At 29.5% G+C, this 27,413-nt stretch overlaps 1 protein-coding gene across 1 annotated transcript; it reads left to right on the forward strand.

The window, feature by feature from the left end:
* LOC142333920 (uncharacterized) lies at positions 1 to 27,156 on the forward strand. The gene is made up of 4 exons (XM_075381540.1): positions 1 to 285; positions 12,773 to 12,856; positions 20,224 to 20,284; positions 26,772 to 27,156. Exons 1-4 carry the CDS (start codon positions 88 to 90, stop codon positions 27,101 to 27,103), a joined length of 675 nt encoding a protein of 224 aa, XP_075237655.1. The 5' UTR covers positions 1 to 87; the 3' UTR covers positions 27,104 to 27,156.
* The last annotated feature ends 257 nt before the right edge of the window (positions 27,157 to 27,413 follow it).

The raw sequence follows: 27,413 nt of genomic DNA on the forward strand, positions 1-27,413 counted from the left end.
TATTTGATGTCATTATATTATTAAAGCAGTAACAAAGGGTCTGTTTTCTTCCTCATTCTACATAATGTTAAAAAAAGCCGCAACAGAATGAACATTTTTGCAATATTATTTATTCTCATTATCGTTGGAATTAAGGATTCACAAAATATAATTTCATATGATAGACCTGAATCTGCGGTAATATTTGAAAATGATGAAGTATTTTTACATGCTGATACAGTTAGTTTCGATAAACTGAATTCAAAACCGCGATTTGTGCAAGTAACCGGATCATACTTAGACACAGTGAGTATATTAGTTTATAATAATTATATGAACTCAAAAATTTACTTATTGTGATCGTAGTGTAAATTAAGTCAGAATAACACTTATTTTAGTAATTTTGATAGGTATTTTTCTTCACATGAAAACACTGTATTTTAAAACCATTTCTTTTACACAATTATTAGTAAAGAAGTCAATGTAGGTACAACATTAATAGCCTGATGTGCAATTATTTCATTATTGGATCTCTAAGAAACCACATAATTAAAACTTACATAATTAATATGTGAATTTTACGATCAAACTATGTTAACAGGAAGTTGATATTAATGTACGGCACAGTCTCTTACAATTTTGCCTACAAGATAATTTCTATCTGATATTACCATTATTTATATATATGTATTCCAAATTGCACGGCAAGCTCTCTGTAGATGATTCTGTAGCTAAAAATAAGAAAAAAATTCATATAAATACAGGTTAGAAAACAGTTCGTTAGCAAATTTCGACTAGAGAAATATTTAGCCCTGCTTTCTGCTTCCTCTGTAAAGTTAAACCGTACTAAAATCCTCGGGGTAAATATCGACGGGTAAATTTGAATCTTCTTTATGGTTTCTGATCTAAGAAATTGAATAAAAGCAATCCCAGACCTCTATCTTACTTAGGTTATAAAACCTTAGTAACAGTTCGGTTTTCGGTAAGGAAACCGAAGTAAAACACGAAAGTATTTGTTGCAAAATACATTTTTTATTTATTTTTAGAATAAGTTAACTTTGTTAATTTAATCGATAAACAATTAAAAATTTCTAGTTAACTTCGTAGCGAATTTAATTCTGAGAAAATTGATGTATATAACCTTATTAAAATTAAACACAAATTTGAGAAGTTCAACTTTAATTAGAAACAAAACACACAAACCGGATCGGAAAAGTAATACGATTTTAAACAGAAAAATTTACGTCCAAATACTAAAAATTAAAAAAATAAATTTGAAAGACATTCTTCTAAAACATATTAAGATCTTCACGTAAATTGTTCTGTTTAAAATCGAATCACTTTTCTGATCCGGTTTGTGTGTTTTGCGTCTAATTAAAATTGAACTTTTCAAATTTGTGTTTAATTTTAATAGTTATTTACATCAATTTTCTCAGAATTAAATTATCTACCAATTTAACTAGAAATTTTTGTTTGTTTATTGGTAAATTAACAATGTTGTTTTATTCCAAACCTAAAAAAAGTGTATTTTCCGACAAAAGTGTTTTACCCCGTTTTTCTTAAAACCTAAGTGAGATAGAGGTCTGAGTTTTATTCAATTTCTTATATCGAAACCTATAAGGAATCACCAAATTTATCCCTCGATTTGTACCTCAAAAATTTTAGTACGGTTTAATTTCACAGAGGAAGTAGAAAGCAGAGCTGAATGTTCCACGAGCCTACTAGCTAACGACCTTTCTGTGACCTTTTTATATAAACTTTTTTTCTTACTTTTGTCTGTAAAATCATCTCCGAGAGATTGCCGTGCAATTTGGAATCAGTCTGTATATACGAACTACACATACTTGAAGTTCTATATGTATATTGATCCTGATTTGCCGATCCAACAGAATTTCGGTTGCAATCACCCGGTTCCTATGTATAGGACTCGGTCCACAGGGTTGTGGACCTATGTACAGGTTTGTGTGTGACACAGTGTCCGATTTTGGAACCGAATTTCGGTTTGGTGTCCAGCTGGAATTTTTTGTGAGCGCGATATTGCACTGCGATTCCATATGTTTGAACAACTTCAATCCGACGTCAACCATTCTTTCAAGTATAGTTCTGTAAGAAATAAATTGTATTAAATAATATACTTTGAGTATAATAAATTTCATAATACTGGATTTTAACCGGGGATTAATTATTCAATTACTTCTTTGTACACAGATGTTAAAGAAGCTTTTAGTTGGTACCCTGTATATCTAATTACTCTAAACAACACACTCGTTGTTCAGAATAACCTACTGCACAAAGATTTAGAGCTCTAAAAAAGATATACCACTATGCTTTTGTTCAATCAAGGATTTTTCAAGGACGAAAACAAAAAATTTCTTCCAAAATATTTCTTCTTTATATGTTTTCAATCTTATAAACAGCTGTTGCTGTTCAGTTTTGATCGTTGGGTTGTTTAAAATCCGAAATGAAATTAAAAAGAATAAATGAAAATTTGGATATCATATATATCAAATACTTCTAGTGTAATAATTTTTGAATTTATTGAAAAAAAACATTTTCATGAAAGCAAACCTGTCTGTAATAAAAAAATAAAAGATAGAAAATGTAGTGCATGCATGATAATCGATTCTAAAGATTTGCAACCTAATTGCAAGCTGCAAGAAAAAAAAAGTGGCAGCACTAAACGTTCGTACCAAAGGCTAAATGAAAAAATATGAAAGATTAAACAAAAGTAACCTTTTATTAGCTTTTTATTGTAAAAAAATTGTATAATTTAATGTGAATTTTGTAAAAAAAAAACCTTAGTATTATAAAGACTACTAGGTTAATAACAACACAGTTAACCTGGTTAACGTAGGTTATCGTAATGTCTATGCTAATGAAATAAACTTAAGAAAATAAAACCGAGAAAATAAACATTCGGAAATAAAGGGGGAAAATACAGCACACGGGGAAACAGCATAGTTTAGAATTCTTTAGAATTTTAATTTTTCTTTGAATGAAAAGGGTACATCGATTTAGATTTAATTTTTTATGTTGTTGATAGATCTGGAAGTAACTTTAGAAAAATAATTATTTTCACCAAAAAATGAATAATTAAAAATAATCTACGAATATACGGCTAAGCTATATGTCACATTTCTTATATAATATACTAGGCTGCATTCAATAAATAAAAAAGGATTGAGCAGCTAAATTATTTAACAATTTATCATCAAGCACTAATAAAAAATCTCTATATTTTGAAGCTTCATAATACACAATTAAAATGCCTTTATTTATTCATTTTCTTTTAGAAACTAAGATGTTTATTGTCAGAATACATACAGAATGTCTCTCGAAGAAACAAAGAAACTTCCAGGACATGTTCTAATGACGAAAATAATGAAAAAATTCATATAAACATAGGTCTGGAAACGCTTAGTATTCAAATTACGGCTAGCAGAAGATTCGCCCGGATTTCAGCTCTTCTAATAAAAATAAGCCCTATTCTAATTATTGAGATCCAAATTAAGGAGTAGCTGATAGTTTCTTATGTAATTGCATCTGGGAAATAGGATAAAACAGGTCACAGAACTTGAACTATAGTAGTTTTTTAAGATATCTGACGTAAAACACAATCTTCGGTGTCAAAAACAAAGTTTTTTTAGGTTTTTTGTACATTAGCTTTGTTAAATAATTAATAAATGGGGAAGATTTATTATCTTTTTCACATAACCTCAAATGAATTAATCTACTAGCGTTAAGTCAGGTGATCGTGGTGGCCAACCAATTGGTCCACCACGTCCAATCCAGTATAAGAATTTAGCAGTTGAATGATTTCTAGCTACTGAAGAAAAATATGGTGTTGCACTATCTTGCTGGAAAATCATTTGCAATCTAATTTGTAAAGATACGTTCTCCAAAAAATCCGGCAAATAATTTTTCAAGTAATGAACGTATTCATCTCCCGTAAGGTTTTCATTGAAAACAAATGGTTCCAAAATCTTGTCATAAAAAAGCCACACCATACACATTAATGTGAAATCAATGTTGGAAACTAGCTTCCATAGTACCATGTGGATTGCCTTCGCTTGATTAATGACTATTTTTAGAATTGAAGACTCCGTTTCTCGTAAAAGTGGCTTCATCGCCAAATAAAATTGAATTTACATTATCAGCGTTGTCTAGCAGCCAATGATAGAAGTTTAACTGCCGAAGGTAATCTGTTGACCACAAAATGTGAATGCTACATCTGCTGCAGTACAATATGAAACATATTTTCCTAATCGCAGGGTTTCAGATCCCCAAACAATAAGCGAAACTTTTCGAAATCTTCGGCAAACAGGTTCACTTGCTAGTATTTAACTAGCTACGAACCACTCTCCAAGCGGATCAGAGTTTTGCATTTGATGGTTTAGAGGACACTTAAAATAAACAAGTTTTATCATTATCATAAACAGCCAGTTCAATACTACACCCAGGAGACGGTGCGCTTCACTTAAGAGTTGCAGAACTCCAAGCGAATAAAAATCGACAACTCTATAAGTATGTTATCTATCTCGAGTATGTTATCTATAAGTATGTCACGCTATCTCGAGTGAAATTTACCTCAAATAGCATCAAATTTCACTCTAGGTAGCGTCAACAACTTACACAATGGGCAGAAGTAAATCCTCATGAAACGGTGGAAGGGAATTTTCAATACCGATTAGCCTTAATGTATGTGAGGCCTTCTTCACAATTAGCTATTTGGATCGTTCATATTACATATTCGCTTAAATGCTGAGGTCTACTTGCAGTTTTTCATGAAGAATTGCCATTTTGCTTGAAGATGTTCCTCTAGCGCTGAGACGCAAAGTATACTTCCAGCACTATGGTGCGCCTCCCTACTTCTCTTGTGCCGTTTTCACTCAGTTAAATCATTATTTCCCTGAGGAATGGATCAGACTCTCTGTATATATTATATATATATTTTTTCATCACAAGGAACAACTTTTTAGTTTGTAAGTGTATTTAAATTTTATTTTGTTTTCAATGAATATTTAATGGTAATTTTCAGTATAAGTGTGTCTACGTAGAGTACTTAATTTTCCACCAATATGAATAAGTTTGAAATAATCTTAAGTAACAATTTAATTTTGTTTATCAATAAACAAATTTACACTTTTAATGTTATAAAATTTTACTTTTCACTGTAATATCTTTATATATATATTTCTTGTGTGCGTGTGCATGTCACTGAACTCCTCCTAAACGGCTGGACCGATTTTGATGAAATTTTTTGTGTGTGTTCAAGGGGATTCGAGAATGATTTAGATTCACAATTTGGTCCACTGGAAAATGTTTTTTAATTAATTTATTTATTTATGTGTTGTTGTTGATCTTGCGATGGTTAAGGTTCACAATTAAATCCGGTAGGCAGCGCTGCGATCGGATTCTAGGAAATTTTTTTTATTTTGTTGCTTTTTCGCATATCAGTTACTTGCGTCGTAGCTTAATATTGTTATTACATTAAAATTCGTATTTTTAACAGTCTACTGTGTTTAGAGAGTAGTTTGAATTAAATCCGATAGGTAGTGCTGTTCTGACAATTGGATTTATTTACATTCTGACTTTAAAAAAAGTGAAAGGTTAAATTTTATGTAGTTTCTTAATGTTGAGTATTAATTGTAATGATTTTGCAGCCACAACCCTTTTCGTTAAAAAATTATATTCCACCGAATACTGTGATTAGAGAGTGGTGTGAATTAAATCCGATAGGTAGTGCAGTTGTTTTGCAATTTGGATTTATTTACCTTCTGACTTTTATAAAGTGAAAGGTTAAATTTTGTGAAGTTCCTAATGTTCATTGTTTTTAAGGTTTTAAACTTTCAATTGTGTTCATTTAATTTGTATGTATACTCAAATCTAGTAATAGCGAAGCATTGCCGAGTCTGCTAGAATTGCGCGCTTATTGAGAATATTATTTATTTAAATAATGTTTTAAAGTGTAATTAAAAAATATAATACATTGTGCAAATTTGTAAGATGCAGTATTGACGTGAGTATTTTACACGATTTTTCATGAGTTTTAACGGTGTATACACCTGCACGCAATAACAATCAACTTAACCTACAAATTTAAATTGTCAGTTCTCATTTGATTCTATGCAACTTATGAAGTATTGAACGGCTCTTTGAAAATAAAAATGTCAGTTTGTAAAATAAATTATAACATTTATAAAATTAAAATATAATTTACGTATAATAATTATAGTTTAAAGTATATTTAAAAAATTGAAGTTATAATTTTTTAGCTGATTAATTTTATAAAAAATTTTCTAAAATTGTTTTTAATTTACAATTATCTAAAATTTGGTAAAATAAACGTTAAAATAAAGAATGATAAAAAATGATAAAAATTTCTACTAAAATTTTAACAACGTTGCTTTTTTTACAGTGCTTTAATTTTTTATTAATTGATTAATTAAGCTATCACATGGTTATGAAACTTCAAAATTATTAAATTAAAAAACAAATGCAGGAGGTACTGTTTTAAAATGATCTTAAGTGAAAATTAGAAGTAACGTGGATGAAAATTTAGGCACTTACGTATTAATGCCACCGCAGCTACAGCTTTATTTAAAAACAAAGTAGTCATCGGATTTCGGTGGAATATGAACAGTCTCTTTATTAATTTATAAAATGGTTATTTATATTTATTTATTTTATAAATATAATTTAACCAAACTTAACCTACGCTCGCTAACCTTGACTAATTAATACCGTAATTTTTTGAGTATTTATTTAATAAATTCAGTAATTATTGCAATTATTTATTATTTAAATAATCAAAATACTCCTGTTAATTAGTCAAGGTTAGCGAGCGAAGCGAGCGTTGGTTAAGTTTGGTTAAATTATATTTATAAAATAAATAAATATAAATAACCGTTATTAAAATTAATAAAGAGACTGTTTTGAATCTATGTTAAACTCTATATCGGCCCATTTTCCACCGAAATCCGATTGACTACTTTGTATTTAAATAAAGCTGTAGCTGCGGTGGCGTTAATACTTAAGTACCAAAATTTATTAATTAAACTAATTATTAATTTTACGATGTTTCGATTTTCGTCAGATATCTCAATATTTAGTGAAAATAAATATTAACCATACTATACATAATTAATCAATAAACCCATTACAATAATACAACAATCACAAACTGATAATAGTCATACTAATAGTCATATTAATGAAATTTCGTCCACATTCCTGCTAATTTTAACTTTAATAAGTTACTTATATTTATGTGTTGTGCATTTATTACAGAACAATGCCACGTCAGGACAACGTCTGTCGGGTCCGCTAGTGTTATATATAAATTTTCATGTAAAGGAGATAATTACAGTATATTTTATTTCAAGACGCGATTTCTATCTTTTTTTAATACTAGTATATTAACTTCTTTAAGGACCAACTTTTAAATTGCAGCGACATCAACTATCAATAATTTACTAACCCTTAATTTTTTGGCGACTTTTTAAATTCGAAATATAAGGAATTTCTAAAAGAATTACTTTTTAGTGTTTAGTGACTATTTGAGAGGGAAATTATTATTTCTTTAATATATATAAACTTAATTTTTCATTTTTTAGTTTATTTAAATAACGAGAAGACCTACAAGAAAAGGCCCCTAATTAAGAAAATAAGCCGTTGTAAGAAACCCGCTATTTGATAAAAATAAAAAAAAATCGGGAAAACGACATAAAGAGATTACTACAGAGCATAAACTAAGGTATTTTGGAATAGGAAAATATGTATTAATTTGTACCCAAGTGTTTAAAATAATTTTTTTTTAGTTTTTGTTAAAAACACTCCAATTATCGCAATAAAAGAATATGTCATAAAGTTGTCACAGACTTCAAATTAATAATGATGTTAAGAAAACTTTATCTGTGTGTCTACACAATTACGTTCTCTAACATAATTCTTCTTTTAAAAATCATACATTTATAAGTTATCGAGGGAAAAAATATAATGGAACCATCAGAGGAAATTTCTCTACAAAATCATAATTGCTCCAATCGATAAAAACAGTAAGGTCATACAGAAAAAGTATGAGTGCATAAGAATTACGTGATAACCTCTTCCTTTCTTAAATTCGGTTGAAATACAAGATCTAAATACAACAAACATAAGAAATATAAAGCGTAGCATCAATATTCATTAAGTTTAAATGAATTGGACAAATACGTGTTGAATTTAAGTCTTTGTGCGAGTTATACAACTTGAAAGGTCGATAAATGAGTATTATATATAATAATAAAAATGTACTCGATTAAGGACGCGTAGAGGAATATGACATGAAAATAGACAACGTAAATAATTGTTTCGGCAAATAGAAAAATATATGTTTTTGTAGCTTTATTCTTTTAATAAGTAGAAGATTGACATCAAGCAAGGTTAACCGCTGTTAATTAAGGACAATTATTTTATAAATATTATTTTACATTGTACTGAACTCTAAATAGTAAATATTACTATGTTGCTGGCATGGGCAAGGAAAAATGAGCATGAGAAATTTATAATATTTGTATACTAATACAGGTAATTTTTATTACAATGCTAAACCTCAGATAACGAGCAATCAAACTTTTGTGTAACTTGGTGGATATCAATAAAAAAATTTTTAAATAATATTTTCCGTCATAAAAAATTTCCATTATAGTATAGATTCATAAAAATTAAAAATAATTAAAAAATATATTGCCTTCAAAGTTAAAATGAGTTTTATAAGGAGCCGTTAATATACGTTTATAATATTTAAACATATTATATTTTGGCAAATAAAAATGCATAATGAAGGTCATCATAGCAACCACAAATGAAAATTGAAAAAAAAAGAAATATGTATTTATAATTCTAATAGAATCAAAAGATATATACAACGACCAAAGAAATAGTTTTGTCAGGCTTACTTGTTAAAAAAATAATTGAATCCGTATAGTAACTTAACACAAATTAAGATAGATCGCAAATGAGCCAAAATTAGGTTTTAATAAATTAATTGATTATAAAGTCATTATAAAACAGAGACTTTTAATGGATTACAGTGTAATAAGTTTTCCAACTATAAAAGAATAATAAGCAAATACATAACACAGACATATATATATAGAAATTCCCCCGGAACTTTCATAAACCATTCTACTTGTGAAAATAATGGAAAAATTTCATAAAAACATGTGTCCTAAAATGCTTCGTTTGTGAGATATGGCTAGTGAAATATTTCGTTCGGACTTCAGCTACCCCGGTGAAATGAGGTCATACTGAAATTTTTAGGACACAAAATTAGTGGTTTCTTAAGGTATTTGACCTGAAAAATTGAATAAAATAGTTTTCAGAACCATATCTGCAGTAGTTTTTGAGAAATATTGGGAGAAAAACCAATAAATTGAGATAAAAGCCCTGTTTTTTATGTACAATAACATTGTTAAATGAGTAATAAACACAAAAAACTTTTAAACAAAACCTGTAGAAAATTTACTTTTGAAAAAATGGTGTAAGATAAGTTGAATAACACAAAGAAAAGTTAGAAGATTCGAATTTTGTTAGAAACAGTACACAAGACAAAAGAGCATCATTATACGTACCAGTTTAATGTTAAAAAATGACCCCGCCATTTTCAACACATTTCATGGTACGCTTTTGTACTGCTTTGGTTGCTCTTTTTAGTTCTTTAGGGCTGTCCATAAGTTGCTCAGCCGCAAACATAATACGGACAATTAATTGCTCATGAGGATGTATTTTCGTTTTGTATAAAATATTTTTTATCCATCCTGAGACGCAAAATTCTAAAGGAGTTAGAGCGACCTTAGTGGCCATGAATGTGGACCTCTACGACCAATCCATTCCAGGGAAATGATGATTTAATGAATGCACAAGAGAAGTGGGGAGGCGCACCATCGTGCTGGAAGTATACTTTACATCTCAGCGCTAGAGGTAATCTTCAAGCAGCTACAGCAATTCTTCCTGAAGAAAGTGCTGGTAGATCTCAGTATTTAAGCAGCTAGGTAATATGAACGGTCCAAACAGCTAATTGTGAAGAAGGCCGCCTAATACAGTGATGCTAACTCAGTGTTGAAAATTGCCTTCCACCGTTTTATGAGGATTTACTTTTGCCCATATATGGCCAATAGCAGAACTCCAAGCGAAGCGGAACGTCTACTGGGTGTAGATGTTGAACTGGCTGTTTAGGATAAAGCTCAAACTTTATTTGTTTAAGTGCCCTCTAAACCATCAGAAGCAAAACTTCGATCCGCTTAGAAACACGTCATTTAGTGACGCCTGGACTGCGCTGAACTGCATCGATGACAATTTCATCAAAAACAACGTCGTGTTGGAGAGATTGTTCTTAGCTGTTACGAATACTAAGTAGTAACTTGTTTCCCGAAGATGTGGAAAACCGCGCTGATTGGTTTAGGATCTAGAATTCTGTGATTTGGAAAACGTATTTCATATTCTACTGCAGCAGCTGTAGTATTGTGAAAATACTACACGCACTCAAAATTAATACCATATCAGCGTAATTTCTGTTGTAAATAAATACGACATTACTTCAATGACAAACCGATCACGTTCAAACTAAAATTCACAGAAAACCTTCCCTATACACAGTACCCGATATTCTTAATGTAACTTACAGAATGATTTAAATACAAATACAATACAGTATTGCACATTGTTGATCAGCTGTTGTTATTTTATTACCAACTTTGAAATACTGATTTTTCAAATAATTAAATTATTTCTGTAATAAAAAAATATTATTATCTAATTAATTTTTATTTATTTATTTTTATTTTGTGTTTTTTTGTATTTTTTTATTTTTATTTATTTTCCAATTGTGTAATTTTTAGTTTTTACAAAAGTTTTAACAGTAAATTTTGTTTTTACAAAATTCCACATCACCAAAACGAATTTGGGTTTTATTTACATTAAATAAGTACATTACTATGTATTTTTAAATAAAATAAGATTTTTTCCAATTTTTCTTTGTTTTATTCAGTTTCTTTTCGACCGTTTTGTTCATAATTCAATTTTCTACAAGCTTTGTTTAAAGGTTTTTATATGTTTATTACTGATTTAACAGTTATTGTACGTCAAACATAAAAAACAGAAACATAGAAAACTACTGCTAAGAGAAAATTACTGTTCTGAGACCTATTTTATTCAGTTTTGAGGTCAAACACCTTAAGAAATCACCAATTCTGCTCCTTAATTAACATCCTAAAAATTTAGCATTTATGCTAACGAAGCATTTTAGAACATATGTTTATATGAAATTTTTCCATTATTTTTACGAGTGATACACTCTGTATATATGGATTTAATTTATTTTAGCATTTAATAAAATTAAAGGTTTGAAAATAGAGCGCAGGCCTCTGTGATTAAAAAACAATAATTTATTTTCACTTTATTACAATAGTTTTTGATTTATAAATTAAATGTTCAGTTATTTAATAGTTTCCTTTTTGCTAAATTTATTTAACTGATTGTATTAATGTATAGTTAAATTGTAAGAAAAAGAGTTACGATTACACTTGCGACTCATCGATCACAACCGTAGAGAAGTTTAAAAATGACCAAGTTATTATTGAATAAGATCACTGTAGTTATGTATATATGTTATATACCATAAAACAAAATGGTTTTTAAGTAACCTGATGTGAGATACAAATCACTACTGAAACTGGCATTGATTTTCTCTGAATAATATTACAAGAATCCAATTGTAATGTTATTAAAGAAAATTGAAGAATGAAGAGGTTTTTCACTCTTTTCTTGAAACTATAAAATGCAGAAGTACTCAGCTCTATAAATGACCCTTTCATACTTTTAAGAAAAGATAGTGACTTTAATCATACAGTCAGTTAAAGGATGCTTACTACAGCACCATTTAGTCTCAGAGAAAGCAACTCCTGACTGCTGAATCTTGGGTTTATCTCAAATGCTTTACATGAATCACAGGCATTTAGATTCATCTGATATCCAACTCTAAAGATAAATAGATTAATAAATATTATATAAAGCAAATATAATAAATAAATTAATTTACACCATTACCAAATTAATTTTTTTAAAGTTAACAATCCACACAAGTAGCGCCACTCGACTAAAATGTTTCAAAAAATATGACAAATTTTTTTCTTTAAATTTGAGTTAAGATGAATTTACATAATTTAATCGTAATAAAATTTTTCCTGTTTTGCAGAGACTGAGTAATAAAATTACAATTACATCACGGAATTCATTGAAACAAGCTGAACAAACAAGTGAACATCATATTGCGAGAAAGAAAAATCTAGCACCTCTTGTGTTACAAGGCCCCAGTACTTTAACATCCCACATCCATAAAAAAAAATATTGTGAAATATAATACAAACCCATAAATTTATGTATCCTTTCTATCAAGAGATAATTCGTAATACATTATGTCTCATCTTAGTAATAGAAAAACGTAAATAGATCAATCAATTAAAAAATACCCACAGATAAAATTAACTCTTTGCAAAATCAATAACGAAATAAATTTTCCGCATTTCATTCATTCACGGAACGGATTGGAAAAAGTACTAAAAAAACTAATTTCACGTGTAAAATTTACTTAACACACAAGTTGACACTCTATTTCACTAATCTTCCACTCTATTTCAAAGATATGAAATCGTTAAACCTCATAAATTTGTAAAAGACAGTAGGCAAAAAATATTGTTTTTCAAAATCTTTTAATGTTAACTGAAATAAACCAAGTATTTTTTTTTCATTTCAGGAAAGCTATTATTCAATATTATTTGTGATAGGACATTCTGAAGATAACACTTACGAAGTAATATACTGTGTGCTTAATTTGAAGGTATGACATAAAATATTTTAATTAATTAAAAATAAGAATTAATTAAACAAAAAATAATTAAGTAAAATAAGAATTTAATGATAGATAATTAATCTTCTTTATTTATTTTTACGATTTTTATTAATTTATGTTTAAACCTAAAGTATAAACCCACACATAGAGTATACGCGATAATGAATTATGTCATGGTGAGTAGTTTATTGCACCACGACATTAAACACCATGAAATTGTTTCTTGGAAATTTGTGTTTGGATGACTTTAATTTATATTTCGTGTTATAATTACCCACCCACCCCCGTCCAAAAAACAAGAAAAAATCTACTGTTTACCTAATTTTAAAAGATATTTGTGTCCATGTCTGAGTAAGATTTAAAATAAATTGTATAAAGAAGAGTAGAGAATGGGGAAACAAGTTTTTTTACCAAAAAGTTGAAGGAAAAATAATAATAAGAGGTTAGAGCTGAAAAATGATTTTAAAAAATAATGCTCAGGATGCTATTAATGAAAACCATAATTATAATTAATATATTGAGGTTGAATGCATTACTGTGTTATTTAGAACTGGTTTGTGTTAGTTTTAATAAAAATAAAATACTTCATTTATAATAAAAAAACATTTTTAAATATTTACAAAAATACTTTAGTCAATATTAAATAACATATAAGGTGATTGCAAATTATATGGCAATCTCTCGGGAGATGATTCTATGGACAAAAATAAGAAAAAAAGATCGCATAAATATAGTTCATAAAACGGTTCGTTCGCGAGTTGAAGCTCGCGAAACATTAAACCCTGCTTTCTGCTCTTTCTATGAAAATAAACCGTACTTAAATTCTTTGTGAACAAACCGAGGGATAAATTTGATGCTTTCTTATGGGTTTTGATCTACGAGACTGAATAAAAATGGTCCCAGATCTCTATCTTAGTAAGGATTTAAGAAAAACGGGGTAAAATATGAAAACGTTTTGACGGAAAGTACACTTTTTTAGGTTTGGAATAAACTAACTTCGTTAATTTATCAATAAATAAGTAAAAATTTGTAGTTAATTTTGTAGTGAATTTAATTCTCAGAATATTGATTAAATAACGTTTACTAAACTTAAATACAAATTTCAGAAGATAAAAGTTAATTAAAAAGAAAACTCGCAAACTGGATCGGAAAAGCGATACGATTTATACGATTTTAAAAAGAACAATTTACATACAGATGCTAAAATTATAAAAATAAATTTGTAAGACACCCTTCTAAAACGCATTAAAATTTTTATTGTTTCATAGGTTGGCAATAAATAACAGCTGATCAACAATTATGTTCAGTGTCTAGCAATTCAATATTGATTTGAGTGGTGGCGATCCAGTATGTGTGATTTGTTTTAAATTAAAGTTAAACTTCTCTAATTTATGTTTAATTTTAATAGATATTATTTACATAAATTTTGTCAGAGGTAGATAGAAATTTTACAAAGGTAGATAGAAAGTTTTCTTTGTTTATTGGTAAATTAATAAAGTTATTTTATTCCAAACCTAAAAAAAGTATATTTTTCGACAAAACATTTTCGTGTTTTACCGCGTTTTTCTTAAATTATAAGTGAAAGAAGTCTGGGGTGACTTTCATTAAATTTCATAGATAAAAAACCATAAGGAAGCACCAAATCCCTTGATTTATCCCTTGATTTGTACCCCAAGAATTTTATTACGGTTTAATTTCACAGAGGAAGCAGAAAGCAGGGCTAAATGTTTCGCGAGCCGAAACTCGCTAACGCACCGTTTTCTGACCTATTTTTATATGAATTTTTATCTTATTTTTGGCTATAGAGTCATCTCCCGAGAGATTATTGAGCAGTTTAGAATATTCTTTATTTACAGTGATATGGTTCTTATAGCATTGAACGGCCGTTTTAAATGTTGAGGGCTGAAGAATGTAAACTCTACCTTTCCCACAATTATCTGATTCAACCGAGTTGAAGATCATTGAACGAGTCTACGATTTATTTAGTGCTATATGTAAAATTGCAGGACATATATGCCATATGTGAAATTGCAAAATACTTAAACAAAGGGCCCCGATATTAAAATGAAAAAATAAATAAACCACAAAATAAAAATGGAACGAATGTTTTCACAAAACCAACAATTTTTTTTATGCATCCCCCGGCAACTGGAACCGCCGTTAAGTATTATATCAATCGCCCCATGATACTGTGGCAGTTGACTACTCCTTATAAATTGTCCTATAGGACTTCACCCATCGGGATCCACTCCGCGTCATAGGAGTAATTCGACCACCTCTTCAGGACGGCCAAATAACCCCTCGGCGGGGAGGCTGCTCTTCCCGGTCCTGACCTATCTGGCTCCAGGCATGCCTTGCGCATACCTTTTGTCTAGCTCTTTCTGTCAACCTTCGAGGGTCCCCCATGCTATTAACGGGTAGGCCTGACTTCCTCATTCTTGGATTAAGGCGAGCTCCGGCGACCCAGGCAATAGGGCTACCTCTCGGCCTTATACTTGCCACGCTTCAAAACTCAAGAGTCGGAACATATTAGTACACTCTCTTCGTAGTAGTGTTCCAAGTAGCGAAGAGCTTGCTGTAGAACAGTAAATTCTGTCGTGTAAACACTTCCATATCTGGCATTTTCCAAAAATAGGCTTCTCCATTTACATACATGGAGCATCCAACACGATGTTCAGTTTTAGAACCGTCAGTATAAATTTTAATGTATTTTTCGTAACTACTGACGGTTGATAAAAATTTCTTGAATGATTAGCTTCTCTTTTATTTTTCCACAAGAGAGAATCAGTCTTGTATTTACTGCTGGTAAAAGCCATGGCACTACTACTACATTTCTACTTCTTTTGTAGAAATTGCTAATGTCTCTGGTACATCAAATTTCATATTTTCTTGTTAATTCGTGATACCTTATTCCGGCTGGTCTGGATTAGGTAGAACGATGTTCATATAATGCAGCCAAAGGATGATTGTTGAAAGTTTTGTCATCTATATGGGGAGGAAAGGCTCATATTTGCCGCATTTCTGAAAATAGAATCTCTCTTCTATAATTTAGTGGCAGTATTCCGGCTTCCGATATTAGACTAGTCGCCGGACTTGTACGGAATGCGTTTGTGGCGTATCTTATTCCGCTGCTATGTATTACGTCTAACGATCGTAAATGCGACTTTCCAACGGATGAATATACAATACATCCATAGTCAAGCTTCGATTGAATCAGTGCTTTATACAGCCTCGGTAGTATTTCTTTATCTGAACCCTAATTGATATTTGATAAACATTTAATAATGTTTAGGGCTTTTTTGCATCTAACACTCACGTTCTGTATTCGTAATCCCCATGTAAGAGATTTATCTAGTAATAAACCTAAAATTCGTACATTGTCCTTGTACAGTATAGGATGGTAAAAACAGGACTTCGGTGAGGAATTCTCTTCCTACAGAAGTGAACACAGCACGTTTTCTCTGGTGAAAATATAAAACGATTATTCCTCGAAACTTCAGTGAGGGCGTTTATCGCTCGTTGCAATTTTTACTTCAAAATAGCTGTAGTGTTGCTGGCATACACAATTGCCAGATCATTGACATAAACGCTTTTGCTGATTTCTGCTGGAATAGCTAATATTAGTTTATTGATGGCGATCGTGAACAAGGTACCGCTGAACGGCGAGCCTTGTGGTATGCCATTTTCCAATCTTTTTTATGATGAATATTCATTATTGACGCGTACTTGGAACGTACGGTCGTTCATGTAAGTGCTGAGTAAAACTAGCAGATTGCCCCGAATGCCCATTTATTTAATTGAACCATTATTCAATGCCACCAGGTTATATCGAATGCCTTCTGCAGATCAAAGAAGACTCCGACACAATGCTTTCTTGTGATAAAGCTGTTATATATGATGTTCTCTAAGTTAATCATTTTATCAGTAGTTGAATGGTGTTGTCGAAAATCTGCTTGATGTGAGATAAGAGATTTTCTTTTTCTAAAATCCAAACTAGTTGATAATTTATCATTTTTTCAAACATTTTTCCAATAGCGAACGTCAAACAAATAGGACGGTAACTATTGGGATCTGTTAGATTTTTATCTTTCATTGGAACTGGAACAATACATGCTTTTCTCCACTGCATTATTATTATTATTATTATTATTATTATTATTATTATTATACATTAATTTTTCTTAAAATTACTTTTTCTTTCATCTCATATCATATATAGAAACATTATCTTTGACTACCAATGTACCTAGGTTGTCTGAAAAGTTTTGAGTTTCACATAGAAAGACGTATTTTTTTCTGTCAAATATAGTTTTATTTTTCAACAAAGTTTCCTTTCAAGTCGATAGACAGTTTCATCGATGCTCTAACCTCTTAAACTCTTTCAAATAGTAGCTAGCGTCTTTCTCCGCAAAATAGACATTTACTTACGTGATAACCTCGTCCGATGAAAATATCTTTCCTCCAAGCAAAACTTTAAGGTTAGGAAACAAGAAACAGTCGCTTGGGCCAGATCTGGTGAATACGGTGAGCGGTCAACCAATTCAAAGTGCAATTCATAAATTTTTGCCATGGCGACCGTCGAAGTGTGAGCAAGCGCATTTTCCTGATGGAAAAGCACTTTCTTCTTCTTCTTCTTCAACGGGTTTTTTGCAATTCCTGGTTTCAGCTGCGTAATACTGTTCCGTTATTGTTTAACCTTTTTGAAGATAATCAATAAAAAAAATATCGTTAATTTCCTATAAAACAGTCGCCATCATCTTCCTGGCCGATGGAACCGTCTTCGCCTTTTTCGGAGCAGGATCACGTTTTGCAGTCCACTGTTTTGACTATTGTTTCGTCTGAGGTGTAGTGGTGGATCCACGTTTCATCTAAAATTATGATCGACGAAAAAAATCTGACTCGTTTTGCTTAAATTGCTCCAGCAGGGCCTTGGAAATATTCATTCGAATGCGTTTTTGGTTCAAATTGAGCAAGCGCGGCACCCAATGCGCGGATAGCTTACGCATATCCAATTCTTCAGTTAATTAGAACGTGTTTAGAAAAATACGTTCTTTCGATATGCCCATAGCCTCTGTTATCTCTCTAACCTTAATTTGTCGGTCGTCCAGTACCATTTGGTGAACGTTTTCGATGATATCGGTGGTGGTTGCAGTTTTTGGCCGTCCCAAATGTTCATCATCAACCAAGCTTGTACGACCATGTTTAAATTAAGCTGCCCATCTATTCACAGTGGCAAATGATGGGACAGAGTCTACATAAACAGCGTCCAATTCGGTTTTAATTCGTGTAGACTATTGCCTTTCAAATGCAAGCAAGCATTTAATCACGGCACGATATTCAAATTTTTCCATTTTTACAAAAACACTCACAATGACTTACTCAAACGATTATCAAACAACTTAGGGTCCAAAATGGCTGAAATTTTAGTGAGTACCTTTCAACGCATGCCCGAATACATTCCCTAATGTTTGTTGACGAGTACTGCCATCCTCATGTTGAGGCTCAAAACTTTTCAGACAACTCTCGAATAAACCCTCTTATATTTTTGGTAAAGTACCCCCTTTTCTTTCTAAATAACCAAATTCTTTGATTTCTTTTCAATTCCATTCATCAGATTAAGTATTAAATTCACCATATTTTTCTTTTTCGTATGTCATTTCCTTTGTGAAACTTTTATTACAATAAACTTTACTCGTAACAAAGAATTATTAAAACCTTTCAGTATTTCTTCTAACTCAATTTTTGTCAGAAATTCTAAAACATTAATTTTTCTCTATTTGGTTAATTATTTCATAATGAGATTCTTTTCAAAATCTTTAACATAGAAAGTAGAATTGAAGGCGATAGGTTTTTTCATGTCAAACCTTCTCCATACTGGAAACGATACCTAATCATCAGATATGATCACAGCTAACTGAGCGATTTTAGTGATTAGAAATAATTTTTATTTCTTTATAAGTCAGCTGTATTTTTTACGAAAACTTAAAAAAGTATTATTTATCACATTACCGAATTCTTTTTCAATAACCATAAAAATAATAAAAAGTTTTCTTTGATAGTATTTATCCATGTGGGAATTCCGGTAAAATCAATCTTTTTCGTAGTCGAAAGAGCTTTCCAATTTAGCTCCGTTATTTTTCTTCCCTCTGAAGTTAAAGATTATTCCGGAAACAAAACTTGCTCCTAATTTTCATCCTTTTTTTTATAGAAGAAAGTGGTTGTAATGTAGGATAAATTCTATCTCACCTAAATCTAGAATATACTCCGATACAACGTATTAATTTAAAAGTAGCATTTTTGACTCAGAAATATCAAACCAACAATGTGGTAATTATCTTAACAAATTTATCTGCTCTTGCTTTCTTTGGTATTAAATTTATTATCACTCTGTTTAGCCCTAATTTACATAAACAGCTTGAAAATATTTTCTGAGTAGTGTAATTGTTATCAATTCTTAAGTTATCCTTTCTGCATTTCTCTTGTGCTTTATGTCTGCTTCCATGATTTTTCAAGTTTCAACCTCAAATTTGAAAATTAATAACTTAATTTACTTTTCACAATAACGAACTGTAGGAGTATTTGTGTCTCCTGAAAAATATTTGACCAAGTAGTTATTTTTATTAATTTCTACAGCTAAAAGTTGGTTTAAAACCTTAAGAGTATTTCATGAATATTTTTACTAATCTTACAATCATAGATTGATATTATTGTAGGATCTCAGATCCTACAATAATAGCAAAAACTGTACTTAGTCACTGTATGTTTTAATAATGCATTCTCTGTCACATTTTGTTAGTGATATCTTTAATTTCATCATTTCCATTTTCTGTTTTCAAGTTAATTACATATAATTAGATTTAAAAACCTTTTTATCTCATCTACTTAATCCCTAAAGTAACAAAATATTACCTTCTCATTTTCCTGTTATGCCTACGGTTCTCATTTAAAGCTCTGACATTTCAATTTCCAACTCAGAGAATGCCATCAATCTTGTGTTTACTGATGATTAATTATTTTTCACCCAGTAATGTAGATGAAAATGGAAAACTACTTTTTATTTGTGAAAAATTTAGCTGATCAGGTGATATTCTGAAAATAATGGCATTCAAGAAAAATTTCAATTAGAAATTAAAGTTGTACACATACTCATTGTTTCTGTGAGCTGTAATAAAATTATGTACATGTAAAGAGCTGAATTTTATACAATTCTTTCTAGTTATAAGAATTATGAATCTATCTACTTAATTCATCTAGAGAGGCATTTAGAGCTATTTACAATACTTAAATATTTAAAATTCTAAATATATTCTTGTGAATAGCAATATCGTTGATTCACAGTTTTATTTTTCATGCAGGGAAACGCTCTTAAAGAAGGAGTGCTTTTAAAACAAGTAAAAAAGAATGACATTTACATTGGTAAGTAAAATTCACTATTAATAAAATGTATTATCAACAAATGATAAGTAAAGATGCAATGATTAAAGATATAAATAGTATTAGTTGAATAGCCTTATTTTCTTTTTATTATTAAAATCATTAATCACAATCAGCATTTTTCATTCATTTCTATTTCTGGTTTCCTTTTTCTTTCCTGGTCTTCCAATAATTCTTTACTCTTTTGCTTTCTTTTTGCATTCTCTCTTCTGATGAGACGTTGTTGCTTTCTTTTTTTTCCTTCGCTTGGAATCTCTTGAAATCTTCTTCAAGTTTTCTGAACGTTATTCTAACTTGCCCTTTCTTCAGATATTTTCATAACTTTTAGGTCTTTTTGAACCACTGAGATCCATTTATTTCCATTTGTTTAGTTATAAATGTGGTAAAAGTTTCGTTTTATAACATTGTTACAATTCACTTTCATAAGGTTACCAAAGATTATGGCTCCTTTTTTCTGATGGAATCTGACATTTTCTTATTTTCTTTGTATTTGTAAAGATCTTAATTACTTCTGAATTTGTATTCATTTTCAACTATTTTCATTGATCCTAGAATTTTTTAAAGATTTTTCTTCCTTTTTTCTGTTGCATTTATTTTGTCTGAACATGCATCCTGATATGTACAGGTGTTCTCGTTTGATTACAATATTGTAATATTTGATATTTTTTGGCTTTTATTGAGATGTTCTTTTTGTTGTAAATATCTTTAGTCAGTTAGTAGGCTAATTTCATTTTCTCATTATTTTTTCATTGGCTTTTTTATCAAATCTATTGATTTAGATTATTTCTCTCAGATATTTAAATCTACTGACATATTAATGTAACTGACTTATTAATCTTAATTTTTCCATATTTCATGTTTAGGGACTTTGGGGTATCTTTTATGTTGGTCATGAATTCCATATTTTTGAAGAAGATTTTTAGTTCTACTTTCTCTACATTTTTGTAGGTGGTTTACTTGTTCTGCCATTTTGAGATTTTTTGTGAAATTTGCGTTATTGTCAGCAAAGGCTAGGCAATTAATTCCAATTCCTTTTAATTTCTGACCAAATTTTATGCGATGGTATGTTCTAATTTCTTTTATCTTTGTTTCCCATACTCTTATTACTTTCTTTAGGATGCAGTTAAAATGAGTTGATGATAAATCATTACTTGTCCTACTCTTGTGTTAATTTTTAATTCTTTTGAGAGTTCTCCCATGAATTTTACTTTGAATCTTTTGTTTTCAAGAGTCTGTATGGTAGTGTCACTTAAACTATAAACACAAAAATAAATAACAAAAAAAAAATTTGAAACTATAAATTTTGTGTATAAAAAAAATTGACTTATATTCTTAAAACCAGATTAAAATTAAAACAGATTAAGATAAAATTATATTTAATTTTAAATTACATTTGAAATTCATATAATGATTGACATTGACCTTTAACTTCCTCATTGAATTTCAAAACAACAACTTTGAGAATAATTTATGAACTATGACTAAGTACATAGACAGGGAAGTCATATATGTTTACAGACAAATGTGCAACATATGTTGAATTTCTTGTAACATAATTAACATTTTGAATTTTTAAGTTATTTGAAGGAAATATTATTATTCATAACAGTTATAATATTATATAAATTAGCGCTCCTCTTCAAGAAAAGAGCCCGATTATATAAATTATAAGTAGCTGTCAAACACTTTATTGAAATAAATTTTCCTTTTGATTGTTTTAACAATCTGTTGCTAATTAAGAAGAATTTTGTTCCTCACCATGTCCCTAAATAGTAATTCTGTAACTTAAAAAAATATACAAACAAACCATAATAAATGTTTATGTTTGTAGAACATAAAGAGAAAAATGGTCAATTGCAAATGACATGTTTTACATTGGACTGAATACAAACGCTTAGAGATTACTTTTTTTACTAAATCACAAAAAATTCATCAGCATAATGAACCAAATATTTATGTTCCTACTAGAATTTAGAAAATTGACATAGTAATGGATTATTACATAACTAAATGCGATCATGCGATTTAACTGGTAAATTTTTCAATAACTCTCAAGTGTGGACTTTCAAAATTACTGCCTGACCTTCATTAATAAATAATCTTTAATCAATCATGTGCCCAATGCAGTTATTTATTATAGTCACATTACAAATTAATAACAGTAAATTTATAAGACAAATTTATAATTAGCAAAGTGACACCATCACCAAAATGAAACAATCAAACATATTTTACAAATTTTTTATACTCATAACAGTAATTAAAAGCAATAAAGCTCCCAATATTGACTGTGGCACCTGGAACTGAATGATTTATTATCACTTTTACTTCTACTCACTCTTACCCAAAAATGCTACAGTTAGCATTTAAATAATCTTTAAATTATGAACCTCAACATCGGTCTGTTAACTTAAATACTTTGTTTTTCCAAGAGTGCTGGTTGAGAAGAAACATCAAATTCTAGATCTCTAGATTGTCTCTATACAGGCTAACTATTTTAACAATATCAATTGATATATATACCAATATGTTCTCAATGTATTGATATTGAGAAAAATATTGATGTACAGTATCAATTAAAATGGATTATCTCCATTTGTGAATCAATGCATGGATGATTAAATCTAGATAAGGAAGATTATTGGGCTCCGCGGCGATCAAAATCTTCTTCTCATCAACATATGGATTGAAACCAAGGGAAAAAAGTTGATAAGGTCCTGATTAATATTGATAATTTTGTGATCTTCACCTAGTTTCACAAGCTGATATCAAAATCCACGATTAGAAGTCCACCAGGAGATGATGACATAAAGAGTTTCTGCTGAAATGCCTCACTGCTATAATCAGCTGCTGGCCAAGTTTTTACTGAATAATATTAAGTGATATGAATTTTTTTTCACTGGGGTATGACTTCATTGATACTCAAAACTGCCCCAGCTGTGACTCACCCTTCTACAATGTATAGACTCACAACCTGCTTTTCTATTATGTGCTAACTTTTATCACATATCCTGTGTGTCAAATTAAATGAACATTTTGAGAAACACCAGATTATACCAGAGGAAGAGAAAGGCTGTCAAAGGAGAAGTAGGGTTGCAAGGAGCAGTTACTGGTAGACAAAGTCATTTTGATATGGCAAAGAAGTGTCGAGGTAGTGTGTACATAGCATTCACTGATTAGGAATGCCTTTGACTGAGTTCTGCAGCCTTCAGTTATAAAAGTACTTTATTTGTACAAAATTGTCAACTATTGTTGTGGAGTTTTTTAATTTTCTTTTCATTCTTAGTGTTCTTTGGTTTATTAAGTTTTAGCCCTTCATCAACTTTACTGAAATCAATCATCAAATATTTTATATTAGGCTAATACAATTTACCACCTCATTTGTATGAATGACATAACTGTTCTCTAGTAATGAAGGTAGTATCCTGCAGTATGTTAAGCTTGTTGAGAGATTTATTAGTAAATATGTGGGTGGGGTTTGCGTTGGATAAGAATAGGATCAGTGCCATGAACAGGTGTGAATAGTCAGACATGAATTACTGTGTTCAGCCTAAAATATATAATTCAGATATTGTAGCGGCAGTGAATTGTGTTGATACATACAAATATCTGGGTTTCTGGAGGATGTTAGAATAAGCCTCTTCCACACTAAAGAGAGCTTAAAATCTTGTCTCACAAATCAAGTTGTAGCTATCAACAAATGTATTTAACAAATGTAAAAAGAAAAAATAATGACTACTAAAGTAAGTAATTGGTATAAAATACATTACAGGTTTATGATTGAAGATTTGTATCAAATCATTTATTTCATAAACTAATTATCTATGATTATAATCTATAAAACAGATTCATAATTACTATAATTAAGGCAGTTAATGTAAAAGTTGTTGATCTATTAACAATCATAAAATAGACAAAAAAAAGTGTAGTGAGACTGTTAAAAACAGTCTTTATTTTATTTTTATTTACTGTAATACTAGAATTTGTGTGAAATAAAGAGATTAAAAATTAGTTAAATTTTATAACTAAGCATTGGAAAATGAACCCCTAATTGCATCTGTTAATTATTTATTTATATATTTACCAGATATTTATTACAATATTCCAATACACTTATAAATATCTTCTATTACACATACATCAGAAGCAGTGGAACTCATAGGAGGTTTATAAAACCTATACACAAGCCCAGATGTAGAATTAAAAAAGAAAAAAAGAAAACATAAGAGCTTACTCTAAAAAAATGATACATACTTTAGTTCATATCAGAAGTTCATACAACTCCAACTTAACCTAAAATTAATCTAAAAAAATACTTATTATATAATTTGTAATAAATATATAAGAAATTTTTTCCTAGAATTGTTCTATTTACTTATTAACCTTTGCAGTTTAGATTTATGTATATTTTTACTTGAATTTAATAATTTCAAGCTACTCGGTAAGCTATTAAACATTTTTTTAGCATTGTTCAAGTGGCTTTTTTTACCCACTTTGAGTCTAACCAACGGTAAAGCTATAGATTTGTTTCTAGTTTTGCTACTAGACAAGTTTTTCATTTGTTTCAAATTATCGTAGTTATATATTAACACTCGTAAATTATAACTTAGATCATTATTTTGTACCACTTTGATGTCATTATTATCATTCTTTTAAAATATTGTTCTTAAAATCCTTTTGCGCAAGTTTAATATGCATGCTAACACATTATTGTAAGCAGGTTTCCATGCTATAGTGCTATAACTAGCAAGCAATTCCATTAAAAAAATCCATAATATGTAGTAAATAGAGCTTTAGTATTTAACAGTTTATAAAGTTTTGCAAAGATAAACAAAATATACCTTTTATTTGCTAAATTACTTACATGTTCTGTCCATTTTAAGAACATACTGTGTCCATCTCTATTGTTAACCCTGTATATATCTATTATTAACCCTAAATATTGGGTGTAAGTGAACCTTTTTATAAGTTTATTATAAATGCCATTCAAAATTGGACATGGATCTGAATGATTTACAAAAGGAATATATTCATTAATAATTAATTAAACGTATGAAGTTGATAGTGAAAATAGCTAATATATTATTAGAAAGACCAGTTAGTAAATTCTTCAATTTACACAAGATTATACACCAATTATTTTTTGAGAAGGTGATTCTAAATTTAAGAATTAAATATTTAGGGATATATTGACCCTAATTAATTAATGAATTAATTGTAGTCTGCAACATTATGAATTGCATAGAGATTTTGAAGTTTTTTCTGATCTTATTTTATAGATTTTGTCAAAATTGTATTTTAATAATACCACATTTGAGTTCTTCAAATGGATGAATCCGGATGCCACATTTGATTGAAATAGCATTATTATTATTATTTTACTAATAAAAGCATATCAGTGTTCTGGTAATCCACTCTACATACTCTATTTTTTTGAATGATGATATTAAAAAAAAAATTTAGCATTCATATCTATCATGATGATGACCTGATATTTAAATGCAACAATAGTGATTTCACCATTGAATGATATAGAAATGTTTTTAATATTAGGAACAAGCAATCTTATTTATTAAAATTGATAGACACTCCCGCTTAATTTATTGAAAAGCTATTTCATTTGTAAGTAACATCTCAGGTGGAATTTATCTTATATTATCATATATTTGACTATGTTTGAATAATCATTTTTATTACACAAGGATAGTACTAAATTAAAACATTCATATGAGTGGAATATAATATTTTTTGAGCAATGTTTTGAATTATTGTATTAGATATTAAAGCTTAATCATTTTTTGTGTGTAAAGATGTTTGTTATTTCTAAAGAAGAGTTTCAAAAGAATATATTTAAATTTCTTGTAATTAAGTTTACCAATCTAATAGCTCTGGAATGATACTAAGAACATTTAGTACTGATGGGTTCATCAATACTCTGAAAAATTAAACTGTTTAATTTTAAGTACTAAGGTTATTATTATGTAACCAGAAGAGTAAGGGCACAATAATACTATCTTGAATTATTTCTTAAGCCTGAGAGTGATGCTGACTTAAACTCACTCAATAATAGTATTTTATTAATGGCAAAGACTAGACCATTATTCTAAAGCAGTTTTACAAACAAATTTTGCTACTAAGCAATACTGAACGCCTTTGGTAACTAATAAAGCAGTTGCTCTGCGGTTGATATTATTGATCTACACAGAGTACATGATAAATTCTCTAATAATGTTATCGTGATACTTCCATTAATAATATCATGATGGAATATAATAAAGATACTGAATTTTTTGCATTATAATACCATTCATCATTCAAATATCATTCTTAGATTTTCTCAGATTTTGTACTGGTTTGCAGAAATGCAAAATAATAATAATGTACTCATACATGTTTGTATTATAAAATAGTTTAGAGGTTTATGATTGAAGATTTTGTTTTTTTAATAACATGTAATTCTTTTTTTTAGATTATCACTTGCCTAATGAGATGGAGGTTTTTAATAAGGATTATGATGATCAGAATATGTATGTAATATTCAGTCCACATTCTAACCCGATTAACAAGAATACTTTGAAAAATAAACCTGTTACTACATTCAAACTGGACGGTGACATTTCTGAATTAGTACAATTTTCTAAGGAAAATAAAATCAATGAGTTTACAGTATTAAAACAAGATGAGTCATCGTATCGTTATATTAGACTACAGTTGGTCAGAAGTAAGTCTCTGTTAAATGACATAGTTAGGAAGAAGTTTCTGAAAACAATGACAGACCATAAAAATTTTAAGTTGAATTAAAAACCATTTTAATATAAAATGTAATAAGAAATAAATTATTTATAAAATATTAACACTTCTTCTCTTTTGTTTATACAATTGATACCTTTGATGCAGAATGAGTAAGGTTATTAATATAAAACGTAATAAGAAATAAATTATTTATAAAATATTAACACTTCTTCTCTTTTGTTTATACAATTGATACCTTTGATGCAGAATGAGTAAGGTTATTATTATTATTTTTTGACTCGGAGATTCACATCCAGAATTTCAGTATGAGGGGCCATTGGGGCATACTTCATTCAATGCTGTGGTACATTTAACACAG

Source organism: Lycorma delicatula, chromosome 1 (genome assembly GCF_047948215.1).
Source record: "Lycorma delicatula isolate Av1 chromosome 1, ASM4794821v1, whole genome shotgun sequence".
NCBI classification, from domain to species: domain Eukaryota; kingdom Metazoa; phylum Arthropoda; class Insecta; order Hemiptera; family Fulgoridae; genus Lycorma; species Lycorma delicatula.